Source organism: Protopterus annectens, chromosome 2.part1 (assembly GCF_019279795.1).
Source record: "Protopterus annectens isolate FY-2018-M chromosome 2.part1, PAN1.0, whole genome shotgun sequence".
Classification (NCBI taxonomy): domain Eukaryota; kingdom Metazoa; phylum Chordata; order Ceratodontiformes; family Protopteridae; genus Protopterus; species Protopterus annectens.
The window spans coordinates 351,271,474-351,291,435 of NC_056729.1; the positions used below are offsets into that span (position 1 = coordinate 351,271,474).

The 19,962-nt window shown below is 44.2% G+C and overlaps 1 protein-coding gene across 1 annotated transcript in view; it reads right to left on the reverse strand.

The window, feature by feature from the left end:
* Window positions 1-19,962, reverse strand: part of NCAPG (non-SMC condensin I complex subunit G) — a 1,684,114-nt gene that overhangs the window by 1,094,182 nt on the left and 569,970 nt on the right. Inside the window, exon 9 of the mRNA XM_044063449.1 lies at window positions 19,634-19,723. Within this exon, the coding sequence (XP_043919384.1) occupies window positions 19,634-19,723 (90 nt within the window). The remainder of the gene's footprint in view (window positions 1-19,633; window positions 19,724-19,962) is intronic.

Here is a 19,962-nt window from a genome sequence, read left to right on the forward strand (position 1 = left end):
ACACAAATATATAAAGATGAGTACTGGTGATGGGACCAAAGAACTTCAGATACCATTATATCTCTCTCATGTGAGGTCTTGCCAAAGGTATCATGATCATAGATGCCATGAGACCTAAGAATCATGAGGTATTCCCTGGCAGAGACAGAAGTCTGTGTAAAAATCCCTTGAGATAAATATATATTTTTCTTATGGAAGAAAAGCTATTTGAAATGGGGTAATCTGGCAGACGCAGCATGAACACAATCTTGTGTGAAGGACTCAAAAAAGACTTTTGAATGTTCTCCTGGAATTCTAGTCTTGTACAAGATCTCTCATCCAAGATGGAGACTGACACTTTTAAAGACTACAAAGATAAGAAAGTCATTCAAATACGGAGAAATTTAGATACCCTGTAACCTGAATTGAGCCATTACCGGAGCTCGACACTTTGTGAACACTCTTGGTGCAGTGGACTGTCCCAAGGGTAAGGCAAAGACCTGATAATGTGATCCCAACACAATACCTTAATACCCAAGGCCTAGATGAATAGGGATGCAATAAGCATATTTTAAATCTAGTGTAAACAGAAAACTTAAATGAGGAAGGAGTAGTGATAGCATTTTGAACTTGGACACTATCACAGAAATGTTTAGGAAAGAAAGATCCAGAACTGGTCTTCAGGCACCTTCTTTCTTTGGCACAAATACATCCTTGAATAAAAACTTTACCAAAATGGAAAGGAGGAGCTGGCTCTATTACTTTGAGACAACATATGCTGAAGAACATGGGGAAGTACAGGAGTCTGGTCTGGTGGACGAGGAATTACTTCCTGAAAGAGAGGAATTTTTTTGTAACCTTTGTGGATAATATTAAGAATCTAGTTGTCTGAAACGGTTGCCAAAACAAAAAAATGGAGATTCAGACTTTCTGGAAGCTACAAGGGATCGCCAAGGGCATGGATCCTTCATCATTTTGACTTGACTTCTTTCTTTTTTGGGAGGGGGGTCCTGACTTCTTTTTGGACTCTCCTTGCCATTGTTTCTTAAACATCTGTTTACCAGGATTCTGCCAAGGGACTGTTTAATCTGTTTCTTGACGAAACTGAGGAAGTAGAGAATCCTTTTGACAATTTGGGAAAACGGAAGAAAAATCAGATTGCCTGAATTAGTTTACCCTTCTCATCACCTGGTTTTGTTAACCTTTACAGCAGAGGGCCCAAGAACAAACTCTAACCAAAGAATAGAAGAATTTAAAATCTCTTTTTTCCATCTCCTGGGATGTTTTGAGAATGTCGCTAAGCCAACCTCAAACCCCAACTGGCCATAGCTATTGAAATAGTAGCTAGAGTCTCATACTCACCTTGCAAATAGAGTTGTGACCTGTAAAATGTTAGAAACCAAATCATGCAAAGCAGTTTTTTTCCTCACAAGAAGAAACCGCAGACAATACATTTCACATACTTTCATAATTAGAATAAAATTTAACATATGAAAATCAAAACTGCAGAAACATAACTCTTCCCCCATACTTGTCAATTATACCATCTTTGTCAGAAAGGGAAGGATTGCAATTAGCTAAATGTTAGCAGCAGTGGGACTAACTAAAGCTATAGCTGCTTGGTCAGCATAAAAACTTGAAAGACTGACTAACCTTGTATCTGCCCTTTTACGGGTAGAAGGTGGGCTATCAGAAATGCGGACAGCACAGGAAGGATGCAATAAGGTTCTGGAATTTTCATTTATAACAGCTCATAGTATTTTCTGAGGGAATGAGACACCTCAGTGTTCTCCCACTGAACACTGGCACATTCAGAAAAGTCTCAGAGAAAGAGAAAGTACAGTTGTGTACACGTAACAAATGTAGATGTTAGAGTGTATTCACTGTTGCAGTCATCACATTTGGGTCATTTGCCTGCAGGTAGCCCACAGCCGGCCTGAATACCAAAGTCTTGGGATTTCTGCGTCGGATGCTGTCGCTTCTTCCATGTGGTCAGTGGTATAAAACATGCAGGAGATGCCATTACATCAGTTTTTCTTGCCCCAGATGTCAGGTGCCCCTAAAACAGGAAGCAATTATATGGTCTGGAACACCCCCTACAAAAAGCAAATACACATGGTATAAGATAAGCCAAACCAAAAAGGATTGGTAAAAGCAAAGACAAGTCAGGGGGCTGGAGGAAGGGTAACCAGGACTGCAACAGTAAATACACACGAACATCTACATTTATGTTAAGTGTACAGAACTGTACTATGTTCTTCGTGGTTCACTATTGCAGTCATCACATTTGGGATGATTCCCAAAACTAAGGAAGGGTGGAGGTAGTTGAGAAGCATTAGGGCTGGCAATCAGGCCCTGTAAGACTGCTGTGGCAAATCCACCCCTGGATTTAGAAAAGCTAGGCTAGTGGTAATGCTTGGTGAAAGTGTGTACAGAGATCCAGGTTGCAGCTTCCAGGATGTCCCTGGTAGGGACTCCCCTGAGAAATGCCGTAGAGGTAGATGTAGCCCTAGTGGAATGTGTTCTTATCCCTTGTAGGGTAGGTTTTCCATGGTGTTTGTAGCAGAAATGGATGCAGTGTGCTATCCATTTAGTAATGGTTTGCTTTGAAATGGCCTTGCCCTCTGGTCCCTGCAGCAAAGCTGACTAGCAGCTGGTCAGATTTTCGTCTTAGTTCTGCCCAGATAGAATCTAAGCTGCCTGTGTATGTCCAGGGAATGCAGTATCTTTTCCCCTTTATTCTGAGGATTAGGGGAAAAAGTTGGCAAATGAATGGCTTAAAGCCACACTACACACCACCTTGGGCATAAAAGATGGGTTAAGTCCTTAGGGGAACCCTGTCTGGATGGAAGATAATGAAGGGCTCCACTGCCATAAGAGCCTGCAGTTCAGACACTCTTCTTGCTGAAGTGATGGCTAGAAGTAAATCTGTTTTCCATGAAAGAAGTTTTAACCTGCAGTAGCAGCCAGTTCAAAGGGTGGCAGTGTGAGTTTTTCCAATACAAAGTTAAGGTCCCAGGCTGGAGTGGGAGCTCTCCTGGAGGGCCTTAAATTTTTGGATCCTCTAAGGAGCTGTTTTATCAAAGGATGATAGAAGAGGGGTGGCTCAGTATTATAATGAGCTGAGATGGTAGAGGCATGAATCTTAATTGAAGATAAGGATAGGCCCTTGTGGAACATTTCTGTTGAGTAATCTAGTATATGAGGTAAGCTGGGCACAGCTGTGTCCATCCCCCCAAGACTGGCTCCAGGAACAGTATCTTTTCCACTTTTCTGAATAGGATTTTCTAGTACTAGGCCTCCTTGCCTCAAGAATGACATCCAGCACCTGCTTACTGAGGCTTGCTGGTGATGAGTTCAGGGGATTAGTCAGGCTGCAAGGTTCAGGGTCTGTAGTTGCGGGTGCAGAATCTGGCCCGCCTGCTGGGACAGCAGGGAGGGAAGTCTGAGGCAAGTGCTATGGTTGTAGCACTGTCAGACTGCACAAAAGTGGGTCTGAGTGCTGGCGTGGCCAGTCTGGTGCAATCAGGATTGTCCTTGGCTTGTTCCGTTTGATCTTTAGTAGAACCTTCGAGAGGAGAGGCAGAGGGGGGGGGGGGAGGCATAGACAGAGGCTTTCCCAGGTAAAAGACAGGCCATCCACTTTCCAAACTTGGCTGTGGGGAGTGCTGGTGCAGTATTTGTTCAATTGATGGTTCTGAGGGGAAGCAAACAGGTCCATTGCTGGTGTCCCCCACCTGTTCCTCAAAAGCTTGAATATTTTGGATTCCAGTTTCCACTCGTGTGGGTCCATGAGATTTCTGCTCAAGTCATCTGCCAGTGAATTTAGTTTGCCTGGCAGGAATTGAGCTTGTAGGCGCAATTGGTTGCTCAAGGCTGTGTTCCACAGAGCCATGCCTAGCCTGCAGAGAGGGTAGGAACGGGTTCCCCCCTGCTTGATTATGTGCATCACATAACTGTGGTGTTGTCTATCAGTAGTTGGCCTGGAAGAATAAGGCCTTTGAAGGCTGTCAGAGCATTGTGTACAGATAACATTTCTTTTTGATTGTTATGTAGATGCATCTCCTTTGGGTTCCATTTGCCCTGAATGAACTGCCCTGCCATGTGAGCCTCCCATGCATAGTCTGATGAGTCTGTTAGGGTTTGGGTGTCAGGGGGTAGAGTGAAAGAGTCCCTTGTTGTGGTTGCAGGCCTCTGCCCACCTAAGGAACTCTGTCCTTAGGCAAGAAATGATAGGAATCATATTTTCCAGATCCTGAGAATGTTGACACCTTACACTTTTTAGGTACCATTGAAGTTTCCTCATATGCAGTCTTGCATATGGAATTAACAGAATGCAAGAGGCCATGAACCCCAGGGCTCACATATTTTTCTTGCAGATAGCTGGGTTTTGGTGGCCAATAGATTGAAGTAGTTTGTCAAATAAATTTGTTACTCTGGAGTGAGGAATGCCATCTGGGAAGTTGTGTTCAAGCTTGCTCCCAGGAATACAATCTGTTGGCAGGTACTAGCTGTGCTTTTATTTTCGCTGGTGTACCCCAGTGAAGTTAGAAGTCTCTTTACAAATGCCAGGTGCTGTAATGGCAAGTCCCGACTTTCCGCCTGAATCAGGTAATTGTCTAAGTATGGGTAAATTTGACTACTTCTCTGCCTGCAAAATGCAATGGCTGGAGCTAGGCACTTTGTAAATACACTGGGCACAGTAGATAAGCCAAATGGAAGTGCATAGAGCCTGCTCTGAAGCTTAGGCATTTCCTGCAAGATTCCCTTATGGGGATGTGCAGATAAGCTTTTTTTTAAGTCTAGGGTTGCAAGCCATGAATCATTGGCTGGCATAGGAAGAAGCTGTTGGAGAGTTACCATTTTGAATTTTGGAACCACCAGTAAAGGTGTTGAGAATGGACAGATCCAAGATAGGACGCCAGGAGTTTTCTTTTCTGGGAACCAGAAACAGTCTGGAATAAAAGCCTTGTCCCCTTTGTTCTGCTGGGACAGGTATGAATAGCCTTGATGCTGAGAAGAGAAAGTACTTGCTTTTGGGCCTCTGCCCACTAGTTTGGGGGGAGGTCTGGCCATCCACTTAAGGTTGGGGGGTGAGTGGAAGTGGAATCTGTATAGTTGGGAAACAATATTTAAAACCCATTATCTTGGGTAATGTATTCCCAGTTTTTTTTGCATGCAGGGCAAGTTTTCCTCCTAAAGGTGCAAGGTACTTGGGCAAGGCTTGGAAGAGTTAAGGATAAGTCATTGCACAATTTTACCATAGGGTGGTGGCTTACTACTCCCCGTTTTGGACGTGGGAGCAGCCCACTGCTTAGATCTGTGCATAACCTGAGACTGAAGTCTTGGTCTGCTGCCCCTGGGTTTGGACTGAAGGCCTGGAAGGGACTGGAAAGGATCAGTTCTTTGAAGGCCAATGCCTACTGAATCTAGGTAGCTGTACTTGTAAAAAAATCTTTTAACCGTTTGCATAGATTTACCTTTTTCCTCCATCCTTTTGAGAACTTCTGCTTTATTGCCAAATAGGCTTTTGGTTTAAGGGTGCATCCAGTAATTTTGCTTTGACATGATCTGCCATGTTTTGCTCTAAGCCAAGCATGTTTTCTTAAGAACAGACCCAGTGACAGAAGCTCTGCAAGGCATCAAAACCACATTGCAAAGTATGTTTACCAACTTGGTTAGCAGAATGCATTAATTTTTGTAAATCTGTGTTCTGCACAGGTCAGGAATCAATATAATGTTCTGTTTAATTAGTTCCATGAAATGATGCTGATACTTTAACATATGAAATTGGCAATTTAAAGCCCTAATGGGCAGAGAAGCAGATGTGTAAACCTTCTTACCCCATCTGTCTAAAGCCCTAGAATCCCTGTCTGAAGGGGTAGGATTTTTGGCAGTTGTAGCCTTAATGTCTTTAGGTCATTGGAAAAGGGTCTCTGGATCCACAATAGGATTCTTGAAAAGGAATTTCTGGGAGTCAGGTACTGTATATTACCTGTCAGGCTTCCTGGGAGCTGTAGGCAAAGTATCCAGGGTAAGGCTGGATTCCAAGAAAACATCCACAATCTTCAGAACAGGAGGGATAGCTAGAGGTCTGTACTGAGGCAGGTTTAAAAATTCTCAGAGTCTCTTTTTGGACTGAGAGTAGTCCTGGCTCTCCCAGCAGAAATGCTCAATAAGGGTATGCAGGGTTTCACCAAAAGAAAAATCTTCTGGAGGGGAAGCAGAGGGAATGGAATCATCTGCATCAGAATCCTTATAGGTAGATAAGGGAATGTCCTGGTAGTCAGAAGGAACAGAGATATCAGATTCCTGATCAGAAGAATCAAAGAAAATCAGCTCTAGGTCTTTGAGTGGGAAGGCTGGCTTTCCCTAACTAAGGTAATAAGGTCTTCACCATTCTAATCATTTGTTTTTGTGGCATGTGGGCCTGAGAATGCGCGTTGGTCGTCTGTTTCCTAGGTGCTTTGTGCACTTCAGGCCTGAGAAATTTGGTATTTTTAGCTTGAAATGAAGTCAGTTTAACATGAAAATTCAAACGCCTGAATACACCCTCAGAAGCCGGTGCCTGCACAGTGGCTCCGGACCCATCCAAGGTAGAGACATCCGCAGGTTCCATAAACGAAGCATCTTGCGGCATACCGGACTCCGAATGGGTCTCAGTAGAGGCCTGCGAATCTGCTGAAGCGGGTATCAGGGGCTGCGAAAGCACCTCACTGAGTACCGGCGGACTGGCGACTAGCTTAATAGCGTCGTCTGCACTTTGGGACCTATGGGGTCTGTCTCAGTCTTTATCCTTACTTTTATTAGGATGATCGGTAGTAGGATGGCTTATCAAAGCCATTTCGGAATACGGAGATAGAGAGCGAAAGAATTTAGTTACAAAAATTGCCCGATGACGAATAGTTCGGGCGTTTAACAAAGTACAAAACCGACACCGAGGAACGTCGTGGTCTGGGCCTAGACAGGTAACGCAGTAAAAATTAAAATCTCTGAGGTTTTTTCTTTCCACAGGTAAGACAATCTTTTCTGACATCGGTTAGAGCAAGAAAAAAGGATCCCCAACGGGGTACTTATCTTTTAGAAGACTTCAGATCAAAGAGTCGAAAATGAAAATTTCAGTAGTCGGTCAACCAACACTTGCGAACTGCTTCTGCTTCGGGCACAGCACGGCAAGAAAGACTGGTGTAATGGCATCGGCTGCATGTTTTATACCCCTGACAACCAGACATCATGGAAGAAGCGACAGCATCCGACGCAGGAATCACAAGACTCTTATTCAGGCTGGCTGAGGGCTACCTGCAGGCAGATAACCGAAATGTGACGACTGCAACAGTGAAACACGAACATCCCCTTTTAGGAAGGATCAGATACCACTGTTCGCCTCCAAGTCTGAATCAGAAATCTAAGAAAATCCTACATCATCTGTCTCTCAACTTCCTGTCTTGATTCAAAATAGCAAATTTCTCCAGGAATATGGGAATTCTTTTTTCTTGTACTGGAAATCAACTTATAAGGATCAACAGCCTGAATAAGACCCTGCGCCACTCCCAATAAATTACTCTTGTAGAGGGAAATTTAAGCAGGATCAGATATACTTTAGTTTTTTTTCTCTTTCTGACAGGAAAATTGGAGCCAACAGGGTTGTTTGGTGGCAGTATCATTCTGACTAAACAGGGAAGCATTCCCCTTCACCCTTCTCCCTCGACTGACAATGGCTCTTTTCTGTTGCACAATGATAGAACACGGTGGCTAACCCTAGTCCATAGTGGCTGTAGGTGCTACACCAGAGAGCTCTGGGGTAAAAGAGGAGTGGTCTGAGGAACCAGATTTGACCACAGCACAGCCACTCATCTGGAGCTGAGGAAAACTGCTAGCCCGCTGTGGTAGCAAAAGTTGTTTGCTTAACTTGCTTTTTTATGGCTGGAAAGACGGACCATGGTTCTGGTAGTTTGTGCCATGGTGAAGTCAAAAATGGTGACTGACTCAGGAACACCAAGCAGCATAAGCTAGTAAAAGTTTAAAGTCCCCAGAAATCACTTTCTCCAGTAAAAAAAAGTCCTTTAACAGACTGTCAGTACGAAAAAGTAAAACAAGCAGTTTTTTTCCAAGAAAAAATATGGTATTAGAATGCTTTTAGCATCTTTTAACATGAGAGGGAAAAGTCAGCTCCCATTTAAAAGTACAGTCAAATGTCATGGCAGTCCACATCATGACAATCCACTAAAACACAAACTCCTACACAAAAAAACAAACTTCCTAACAAGGAAAGTACATTTAGTAATAAATATTAAAAAAGGATGATTTTTTACTCCAAAGGAACTTATCTGCTCAGCAATGGAACAGCACAAGCCAACCATCGATCATAGACAGCCCTCAGTCTCTCTTCAGCAGCAGGAAAGCTCTGAAGGGCTTGGCGCCAGAACATATGTTTTTAGACAGCTTGAGCTGCTTAAGAGTATGTGCATCTGGAAGGTGCAGTTAAGCTTTAGAATGTAGCGGTTTATGTACTTGGCAGGATATAACCCATATATCTTAGGCTACGGCAGGAGTAGTCAATACGATGAACAATCAGTGGGATGCGACTATGCAATGACTGAGCATGTTGGCATTATCCGCTTCTTAGGTACCCCTGCAGTTTTTTTTTTCATGTAAAGGCTTGCCAGGGCAATCAATATACAACAGACAACATATGACAGAACTCTGGCAAACACCTTAGCCAGTGTTTGATTCAGGTTGGAAGCCTTTCTGAAAAAGTAGAAGGAGGAGGAGGAGGAGGAGGAGAAGTAGAAGTAGTAGTAGAAGGAGGAGGAGGAGGAGAAGTAGAAGTAGTAGTAGAAGGAGGAGGAGGAGAAGTAGAAGTAGTAGTAGAAGGAGGAGGAGGAGAAGTAGAAGTAGTAGTAGAAGGAGGAGGAGGAGAAGTAGAAGTAGAAAGAGGAGGAGTAGAGGTAGAAGGAGGAGGAGGAGAAGTAGTAGTAGAAGGAGGAGGAGAAGTAGAAGTAGTAGTAGAAGGAGGAGGAGAAGTAGTAGTAGTAGAAGGAGGAGGAGGAGTAGTAGTAGAAGTAGAATAAGTGGTAGAAGTAGAAGAGTGCAAGTGCAAATTCATCCCAGGCCAGACTTGCTTCGGCTTCCAAGAAACAAGAGGTACACCATATAAGGGGGTACATATCAGCAATGCGAAAATGGCCTTATGACCCACCGGCTTTGCAATTTCTATGATCCTAAAGGAACAGTCTAACAGACTGAAAGCAGTTCACTATGGTTTGCAAAACCTTGTGGTTTTTCTCTAAGGACATAGCCTGAATGAGATGGCCATTCAAATAATGGTAAATGTGAATACCCTTTGCCCTGTAGAAGGTAGCTACTGGAGCTAGGCACTTTGCAAACTCTATGGGCACAGCAGCTTGAAGACTACTGACAAGGGACTAGGCATGGTGTAGCTCAAACTGGTAAACTAAACTCCAACAGCAAGATTGTTCTTCCACAACTGTACCATGTCTATTGCATTATTCTTAATATATGGGTGATTCCCAAAGCTGAAGGAGGTAACGAAGAGGGTGGTTGGTTAACTGGAAAATGAGCTGCCCAGGAGTCCAGACAGGACAGACCTAGTAAAGGCAGCCCTGGATCTGGAAAAAGCATCAGTTTTGCAGTGTTTGGTGAAAGTGTTTTGGTTAGAGGAGTAGAAGGTTGAGTAGAAGGGTGGGGTAGTTGGGAAGATAGTCACGGGTATTTGTTTCCAAAGGGAGGCCTCGAAGATGCTTATATAGTTGTCTGGAAATATTTTTCTTGGCATTTTTCTTTGTGAGTAGATCTATGGTCCTTCTTAACAAAAGAGCTAGACTTAGCTGAATAGTTTTCTATGGTATCTAGGGACTGTAGACAGAATTTTAGTCTTTCATAGACTTGCCTTGAACTTGTATGGTTTTGACTGGCAGCCTGTGGACCAAAGAAGTGATTTTTGTTTAAGGGTGAATCTAGGATTTTAAGCCCTCAGGGGTGGATGGCTGTGCAGCCATGCATATCGTCTGATGACTGAGCCCATGGAAGCACAGGTGGCATCCACAGCATCATAACTGCATTTGATGCTGTGTCTGGCTATTTTGGTGTAGCTTGAGACAGTAATGTCTGCATTCACTGCTTAGAATCCGCTGACTGTGGGTCTGTCAAAACCTTTTGCAGTGGTTGTAGCACAGAGAGCAAATATTTGCTCATTTCCATCTGGTAGGTAATATCTCTGAATGCTAGAGTGGAGGGGATGGTCAGACCTCTACAGCTACTACCCCTACCATTTCCTAGAATAAACTCCCTCTGGAAATCAGATCACAAACAACTCAGAATTTAAATCAGCCACCAAAGACTACTTAAAAAGTAGATGGCCATGCCACTGTACTCCCCCCTCCATAAACTGCCTTCTCCTGTGTAGCTGTCTGTCCCCTCAATGGTTTTCTGTTATACGTCAGCGCTCTTGGTCATCTTATCTAGATAATTACCTGTCACTCAAACTTAAAAATATTTCTTCTAATTTGCTACCTGGTTAATCTTCACCAACAGTAACTACCTTGATCGTCACAGAAAGCTTTAATCTTATGTTAAATGTTAACTGAAACACTGTAAATAATTTATGCTTTTACTGTTCTAACTAGAAAATGTCAATGTTTTTGTTTAAACTACTAATCTTTTATTGTAAATCTGTGGAGCATTTCATCCCGGGCCTCTGTTAAAAAAGGGCCATCAGCTCAGTCAGACAAACCTGGTCAACATATGCAAAATAAAATAAAGATGTAGGCCATCTGTTCCCCCCTATCCATAGCCATACTATCCTTGCATATGGAAATGGAATTAGCACTGGGGAGCAGTTTAGATTGCTTATCATACAGGGAAGACAGACTGCAGCAGGGTCAGGATAGGAGCTGTGAAAGGATCCAAATCCCTTAGAGAAGCAGAGACAGAGAAACGCTTCCGTTTGTTACGATATAGTTTTCTGGTGGACGATTTGAGAGCTGCCACTAGAATAGTCTTGACCGGAGAGAATAGCCTGAGAGTCCTAGCAATTAAGCGAATGGGAGCAGCCAAGCAGTGAGCTTCAGACTGACCAGGTCTGAATGAGGGGCCCTACACGGGTGTGAGATGAAATCCAGTATCAGATCCAAGATCCATGGGGGAACTATTAGATGAGACCAAAGGAAGGGAAACCAGACTTGGCGAGGCCAGAATGGGGGTGATGAGGATTACTTTGCACCCCAATCTGTGAGCCTTCCGAAGGAATTTTGTCATGAGAGGTAAAGGGGGGTAAAGCACAGAGAAAACCAGGAGGCCAAGCTTGGACCAGAGCGTCCCTGGGGGATTCCCACAGAGGAGATCAGAGCTAAAACCTCACTGCACTTAGCGCTGGAAGGAGATGCAAAGAGATCACAGCAAGGCCGACCTCACTCGAGGAAGATCTGTTCCGCTACAGAATGATTCAGCGACCACTCGTAAGGCATCTGGATAGTACTGCTCAGTCCGCTAGTATGTTGGATAGACCAGGAATGTACGTTGCTACCAGAAAACGGCTGGAGATCACCCATTCACACTCTGTCATGGCCTCGCGACAAAGAGGGTAAGATTTGGTTCCTCCTCGCTATTTGATGTACCAGACCACTGACATTGTCTGCCTGAATTGCAATTGATCGAAGAGGGCAAAAGGCATGAAGGGGCTGGAACGCTAACAAGACCGCCCTCATCTCTGTAACAGTGATATGCAATTTGGTCTCGATCAGGGACCACGTGCCTTGGATGTGTCCTGCCTGAGAAATGCCCCCCCCCTCCCTAATTGGGAGATGTCCGTGGTTACCGTGGCTTGGGGAGGGGCTGCAATAAATGTTAGTCCTTCGACTAATTCCGATGAGTGCATTCACCAGAGGAGGGAATTCCAGCAAGCGTTGCTTATGTGAACTGGATCAGTCAACAGCAGATCTAATAACGACCATTGGACTGCTAGTGTCCACTGTAGTACTTGCATATGCAGATGAGCACAGGGGAGAAGAGTAATGGTGGCTGCCATGGAACTTAGGGTTCATAATACTGCCTCGGCTGTAGGAAGACGACACTGAAAGATCATAGACACATGGAGTCGTAGGTTTCGAACTCTCTCTGGAATTAGAAAAACCTTGGTTTGGAACAAATCTATCCTCACACCAATGTAGTCTAAGACCTGAACTGGGTTTAGAGAAGACTTGGATATGTTGATTGTAATTCCCAAAAAATCTGTCATTTTCGGGAAATGGTCTCTGGCCTGACAAAGTAGACGTCTGGTGGGAGTAGCAAGGAGCCAATCCTCCAGGTACGGGTAAACCTGTATCCCCTGAAGCCTCAGGAGAGCCGCTACTACTGCGATGACCTTGGTGAACACCTTGGGGGCTGTGGTGAGACAGAAAGGTAGGGTTCGAAAATGATAGTTATTCACCCCTAGCCGAAAGCGGAAGAACCTCCTGGAGTGTCTGTGCATCTATATATGGTAGTACGCATACTGGGGATCTATTGAGCATATCCAGTCGTTCTCCTGAAGGAAAGACGGGATAGATTGTAGAGTGACCAACCGAAACTTGTCTTTGGCAACTGATGGGTTTAGTGTGGAAAGGTCCAGAATACGCCTTAGGTCCCATGTCCTTTTTGGCACCAAAAAGAACCTGGAATAGATGCCTGATCCGGACTGATCTTAGGGGATGAGCTGGATAACTCGTTTCCTTAGCAGCTTTTCTCTTTCATGCACTGCTGCCTCCTTTCGCGCAGGCGAACTTCCGGGAGGTGTTTTGGGGAATGGGAGGAACCACAAAGGGGATGGTACAACCTCTGCATATGCTTGGAATCACCCAATGATCTGTTAACATGGACTCCCAATGCAGTCAGGTGCAGCAAAAGGTGACCCCCGACTACTTCTAGAGCAAAGTACTCAGGCAACACCCTCAGGGCTACTGCATGGGCCTGTCTGAGAACAGTTAGAGACCCGAAATTTCTCAGACCCCCCCCCCCCCCCCCGGCTCTGGAGCAGCGTCTGTCTGGTCTCCCTCTGCTTCTGGTGGAAGTAGAGTCCTGAGTGTCCCGGGAATATTGCTACTTCCAGAACCACATCTTTTGCCCCCGTGGATTCTTGGAAAAGGATCTTTGGTGGTTAGAGAGGTGGATCCCGATGGCAGACAATGTCTTCCCGTCCTTCTCACTCTGGACTGTGTCATAAACCGCCTTTCCAATTAAGGAAGACCCATCATAAGGGGCATTTGCGAAAGACACCTTAAAGGGTTCCGGAAACAGACATAGCCTGAGCCAGGCATGTCACCTCATGGCTATGCCAAACCCGGCCGCCCTTGTCACTCCTTCAGCGACATGCGAAAGGAGACACATGGACATATCAAAAACCGTTTTGAGTGGCCATTCAAGCGAATATACCCTTATACCCTTAACCTCCAGCGACATGGACTCTGGTGACAACTCAGCTCCTTGACCAGGTCACGCTGCAGTCGAGTGACATGGGCCAAATAATTCAGACCCCTTACAGAAAAGGTGGCTGAAGCATATGTCCACTTTCCCAGATGATCCACCGTCCTGCACTCTCGGTCACGGGATGGACCGTAAAACTTTCCTGGCTAGTTTTTTCTTAGGGGCTGACACTACCACCATGGCGTTTACTGGGGACCCCTTGTTCTAACTGGGTCTGTCTGCAGGAGGACTCAATCTTCTTGGGATGCTTCGGGATTGGTTCCAATGTCCGGTTGCTTCCATGCCCGAGTGGTATTAAGATACACCAACTGATCTGCGGGTGGGGGGACCCCATGATGTAAACGGGCATGTGCTGAAGGCCTCCAGAAACACAGACTCATCCAAGGAAGGTTTGGGGGCAGACCAACACCCCCCCCCACCGTAGGAGTTCCATGATGTCTCCAAAGGAGACATCGCCAGGGGATGATCTAGGGGTATCTTCCCCTTCCTCCAAATCGCTGCACTCTGAGGGACTGGGGGGGGGGGGGGGTCCAAGTGCCTCCATTTGCATGTCCATTTGTGAGGAACCTATTCAGTGGGGCTCGCCGGAGAAAGCTCAGAAACTACTAGTGGTTAGTCGAGGGGAACAGTGTGGGACATATCGAGCACAGGCTGAATAGCTGAAGATGCCCTCAGAGGTGAGAGAGTTGGGGTGGAGTCAGAGGAGATGGTCAGAGGCCTCTATCTGCTGGAGAAACCCTTTTCCACCACGAAGGCCAAGGGAGAGCGAGCCTCCCGGGAAACTAATAAGGAAGCTGCTCTCCCTGGATCAGACAAGGGGATCGGAGCATAGCCCGCTGGAGCAGAGATTCCAAGGAGAGGGCCCTGACCAGACAAAGTTGGCGCCAGAGGAGAAAAGCCCAACCCCTCGGATCCAAGGCCCAGGCTTCAGCTGTGAGCAGCTCTGGTCCAAGCTAGTCGGGTTGGATGCGCTCAAGGTAACGGCCGGCGTCAAAGTACTCTGTACCATCGGCACTGACCCCCTGACCTCTCGGATCCATAAACTCAGATACTGGGGGTCAGACCAGAGAAGGAGATATTGAGGCAAAAAAGGAGACAAGCTCCGCCCTCCACAGGGAGAGGGAGCAGGCAAGACCCCCATCTGATTCTGGGTGCAAATAAACCTTATCATTTTGTCCATGTCCGCCTCACTGAAACTTCAGGTGGAACACAAGGCCACCAACGCCGACTGGGAAGGACAATGCGCAGATGGCCCTGGAAGAAGGTCTAGGCTCCTCCGGCTCTGGCAAGAATCTGGACAAGCAGAGCAGAGGAGTAACTGGTCTAATAACTAGCTGTTGCTTCAGAAGACCCACCGGATCCAACTGGTCCGGGGATCTCTTCCTCCATTTGTCTCTTCCTCTTTTCCCTTCTCTTTCCTATGATCCCTATCCGCAGACCTTTGAACAGGAGGTTGAGTCACGGCTTGGAAGTGAGAGGAAGAGACTGTGGGAGGAAGAAGCAGTCACAGCTGTGACCATAAGAGAAGCAGAGGCAGCCACCTCCATAGCAGGAAGAAGTGCCTTAAGGATTAGTTTTGTCCTGCGATCATTCAGGGCCCTGGGGTTGAAACCCTCAAAAAAAGAGCAGTCCGATGAAAGATGGGAGGCTCTCAAACACATCACTGAGTGTTGCCATCAGCCAGAGATAACTTATGGCCACACTGTGCATTTCCTGAAAACTAGCTTTGACTGCTGATCTGCCATTTATTACAAAGTTAAAGGCAAAAAACACAAAGCCCTAACCTGCCCGACCACACACTCCCGACTGACTAGCAAGAAGGGGGAAGGGATAGGAGGCCTACTCCAACTACACTCAACTTTTTTTTTCTGCACAACGCAAAACAAAAGGGGAGGTTAAACAAAGGGAGCCTCAACTACCAGCAACACACACCCAAAAACTATCTGGAAAAAGCACCTACTATGCCTGGAGCTCTGAAACCACATTGCTTGGCAAAGATGCGGCAAACGAGATCTGAGGAAAGGAAGGAGATGCAGTATTATGGGTAACGGGAGGAGCTTGGAGCTCGGATCAGATGCTGGTGAAGCTGCCGTCTCAGATCCGATCCAGATAAGATTTCCACAGGTTGATGATCAAATGAAGTCAACTACTTGATTCTAGGATTTTAAGCCCTCAAGGTGGATGACTGTGCAGCCACGCATATAATCTGATGACTAAGCCCATTGAAGCACAGGTGGCATCCATAGCATCATAACTACATTTGATGCGGTGTCTGGCTATTTGTGTAGCTTGAGACAGTAATGTCTGCATTCGCTGCTTAGTATCCGCTGACTGTGGGTCTGTCAAAACGTTTTGCAAAGGTAAGTACAGAGCAAATATTTGATCATTTCTGTCTGGTAGGTAATGGCTCCTAATGTTAAGAGTGGAGGATATGGTTAAAACTTCTACAGCTACTACCCTACCATTTCCTAGAATAAACTCTCAGTGGAAATCAGATCACTTAAACAACTCAAAGAATTTAAATCCACCACCAAAGACTACTTAAAAAGTAGCTGGTCATGCCACTGTACTCTCGCTCCATAAACTGTCTTCCTCTCCTATGTAGCTGTCTGTCCCCCATTGGCTTTATTTCTGTTATACGTCAGCTCTCTTGGTCATCTCATCTAGATAACTACCAATCACTCGAACTTAAAAATATTTCTTCTAATTTACTACCTGGTTGATCTTCACTAACTGCAACTAACTTGTTCTTCACAGAAAGCTTAAATTTTAAGTTAAATGTCAACTGAAACACTAAATAATTTATGCTTTTACTGTTCTAAGTTGAAAATGTCAATGTTTTTGTTTAAAATACTACTCTTATTGTAAATTTGTGGAGCTTTTCATCCCAGGCCTCTACTGAAAAATGGCCATCAAGCTCAGTCAGACAAACCTGGTCAACATATGTACAATAAGATAAAGATGTAGACCTGCTCCCATCTATGCATAGCCATACTATCCTTGCATATGGAAATGGAGTTAGCACTGGGGAGCAGTTTAGATGACTTATCAGACAGGGAAGACAGACTGCAGTATGGTCAGCCAGAGAGTTCTAATACAGGTAATTAGAGGTCATTGGGTATCTTATAGAACCTATCTGGTCTTTTAGGTGCTGGCAGTTAAGACTCAGCAGCTGAAGATGTTGACTGGAAGGTGTCCTGGCATGCCTCTAGTGCTGGCATGCCTCTAGTGCTGGAGGGACTGGAGAAGAAGCTGGTGTGCCCATTTCCAAAAGGCTACAGTATCTCTTGTACATCACAGATCCGCACAGACTGTTCAAAGTGAATCATCATGTTCTGGAGAATGCATTTATGAAGAATAATCTAGAGTATGACATGAGTCTGCATCTTGTTCCTCCTCAGAGGAAGCAGAAACTTGGGTATGTATTTGAAGTGTGGTCTGTGGCAGCTGGGTCATGATGGCTTTAAATAAGCCCAGGGACAACATGATCCATTCGTTTTCCTTAAAAGCTGTAGGGAAGATCACATGCCTAGTTTTTTATTTTTTTCTTAAGCGTGATGCCAGCCTGAATGAGTCTCAAGGTTCAGAACTTTGGTGTACTTCAGAGTAACTGGAAACTCGTCCTGGACTAGGATTTGAGGAACGCTGTGTAGGCAGTCTGAAATGAGGCTTGGTTCATTAGAGGAACCCCACAGCCTTCAAGGCCTCAGGAGCCATACCGGCCTCCAACAGGGTTGAGGTAGCAAGTGACTTCCATGTTCTTGTACAGAATCTGCCTATTGCACTCGCACTTACCCTCCTAGTCGACATCTAACAAAAAATTAACAATGCCCAGGTTACAAAAAAAGGAAGGCTCCCTAACGGGGCACTTATCTGACAAATTAAAAACCAAAGCAATGGTACCAACAACCCAATTTAGGAGTCAGAAGGATGCACGTCCTGCATTCAGGCTGGCAGTGAAATGCACATACTCATGCATACGCCTGACTATACACACAGATGCAACAGAGCTGAGGTCAACAGGGTGTATGCCCTCGGGATGGTAAAGCTTTGGTACTCCAGCCAAACGTCAGCAGACAAAAAAATGAATATGTTAAGAATACAGAAACAGTGATTTCATAGAAGCAGGGGAAAGAGGCTCTGTAAGGACAACATTTTGAACTTTCGTACTTTCATGAACTGGTTCAAAAAGAAGCTTCATATCGAGATGGGCATCCACACACAGGAGCTCTGCTTTCACATTTCCTGTAAAGGGAGGGGTTGACTTCTCAGTCATTCATATCTCCCAATCAAACAGATTAGCAGATCTCTTGCAGAATGCATCAACCGATACCATAGCAAGGGTGGGGCGAAGAGAACAACTGTCCCAGGCACAAAGTATTGGTGAGGCTGCGGTCAGCTTATCTCTAATGCAATACCGGATTTTAAAAGCCGGTATTGCATTTGCATTCAAACCTGAGTGCTGTAGCGCTCCGGGTGTGGCATAAACTGTAGCAATTTCCTAAATTTGCAGCAATCACTTCGCTACAGTTCATAAGCTTTTTTTTTTTTTTTTTTAATTAAAAGGTGTTAAAGGACAGTTGGGGGCAGAACACAAATGGGTCCTGAATAGCTGGGCAAGAGGGCAGGAGCTTGCAATGCGTCTGGCCACCTGGTGTGTATACTAGTAGAAGGAATGTCTTCTTCCGGGGAAGAGCTGTGGGGGTATCTGTAATAAGCCAGTAGCTACAATGCAGCAATCAGCTTAATACAATAAAGTGTTTTTTTGTTTTGCTCTGCACTCAAAACACTGGGGGGGTGGGGGTGCTGTTTCAGGGTACCAGCAAAGGGAGCTGTTTCAGCCTGCTACACTTCTGGCATCAACTACCCTGTAACCATATTTCACGAAATGTCTGGCAACCTGGGCAGTACGAATGCAAAGTAAGACATCTTTCTTCGGCCCTTATCAATCCCCTCTACTTTGTCTTAATTATTAAGGAAGATACCTGGAACTTTAACATGCCAGACTGGCATTTGAGGGCCAGTACACCAAAGGCAAATGGGGTGTACATTTTTATTCTCTGTAACAATGCAAAATGAGTTACTGGATACAGCAACACTGTAACCCTTGCCTGAGGCCTCAAACAAAACAGATGCCAGATACAGCAGAGAGGTTGTCTTACTGACACCAGTATGAGTATAGTGGTGTTGTCAGGCAAAGGATCATTCTCCTGTCCAAATTTTTACCTCAGGAACTTCTCCGAAGACTTGAGTAGTCACAGTCTCTCTCTCTCTATAAAGATATATATATATATATATATATATATATATATATATATATATATATATATATATACATATATATATATATACATATATATATATACATATATCTATATACATATATCTATATACATATATCTATATATATATATATATATATATCTATATATATATATATATATATATATAGTATAATAGTGGACCAAAATCAGACGCAGCCTTTTTCATTGATAAAAGCTACTGGAAAAATTCCACCTGTATTTCACTGTTCTTTTTTCAGTGGCGTACAGTGTTGACAACTGGACACAATGTTCCAGACCCAAGCAAAAAGAGCAATACCTGAAGTATTTCTTTCCTGCATCTAAGACAGATATTCAACTTGGAATGTGAAGTCTAGAATATCACTGGCCAAAACAAATTATAAAAATAACACCATTTCCCAACAGGGCACTTATCTTTGAGCACTGCAGTTAAACCAACCAGAAGGACTGGGGACACAGAGTATTAGAAATGCTCAAACTTTGGCAAGAAAGTTTGAAGATGGAACTGGCTAACAGCCCTTTATGCCACCATCAGGATGTCTGTGTGGGACAGAGTCTGCAAGTCCAAAGGCAGACAAGTCCATACTACAAGGAATTAATAAAAATCCTTAAACCATCTCTATCTTAATTATAAAAAAAAAAAAAAAAAAATCAAGCACATATAATTAAGACTACAGATACAGGCAATTATAATTAGTCTCAATAGGAAAATGCAATTACTTAGAAAAACAGTCAATGTAGTGATATCAATACTAAAATAAAGTACATACTCCTATGGGATACAATGTTAAATACATATATACATATATATATATATATATATATATATATATATATATATATATATATATATATAATATATAAAAATTCACCTTGACTTGCTGACTTCGGACTTCAGCAATATCAGCTGGTGCATCAACAGTAACAATTGGCTCTCGAACTTCTGAGATAATTTCAGCAACCTGCAAAAAAAGCATGCTGTCAGGCATTAACAGAGGATTGAAATATTTAGCCATAAAAATTTTCAAGCAATCTAAACGAAGGTAAAACATGCTTAAGTTTGACAGTTTCAGAAGAAATAAGAAAATGTCACAAATTACACAACACAGGACCACATTACAAAGTGGAGGGTGAGAAGGATACGAGGCAAAAAACATAGGAAACTCACCATAATAGATTAGGTGACATCAGAGTTGGGTTC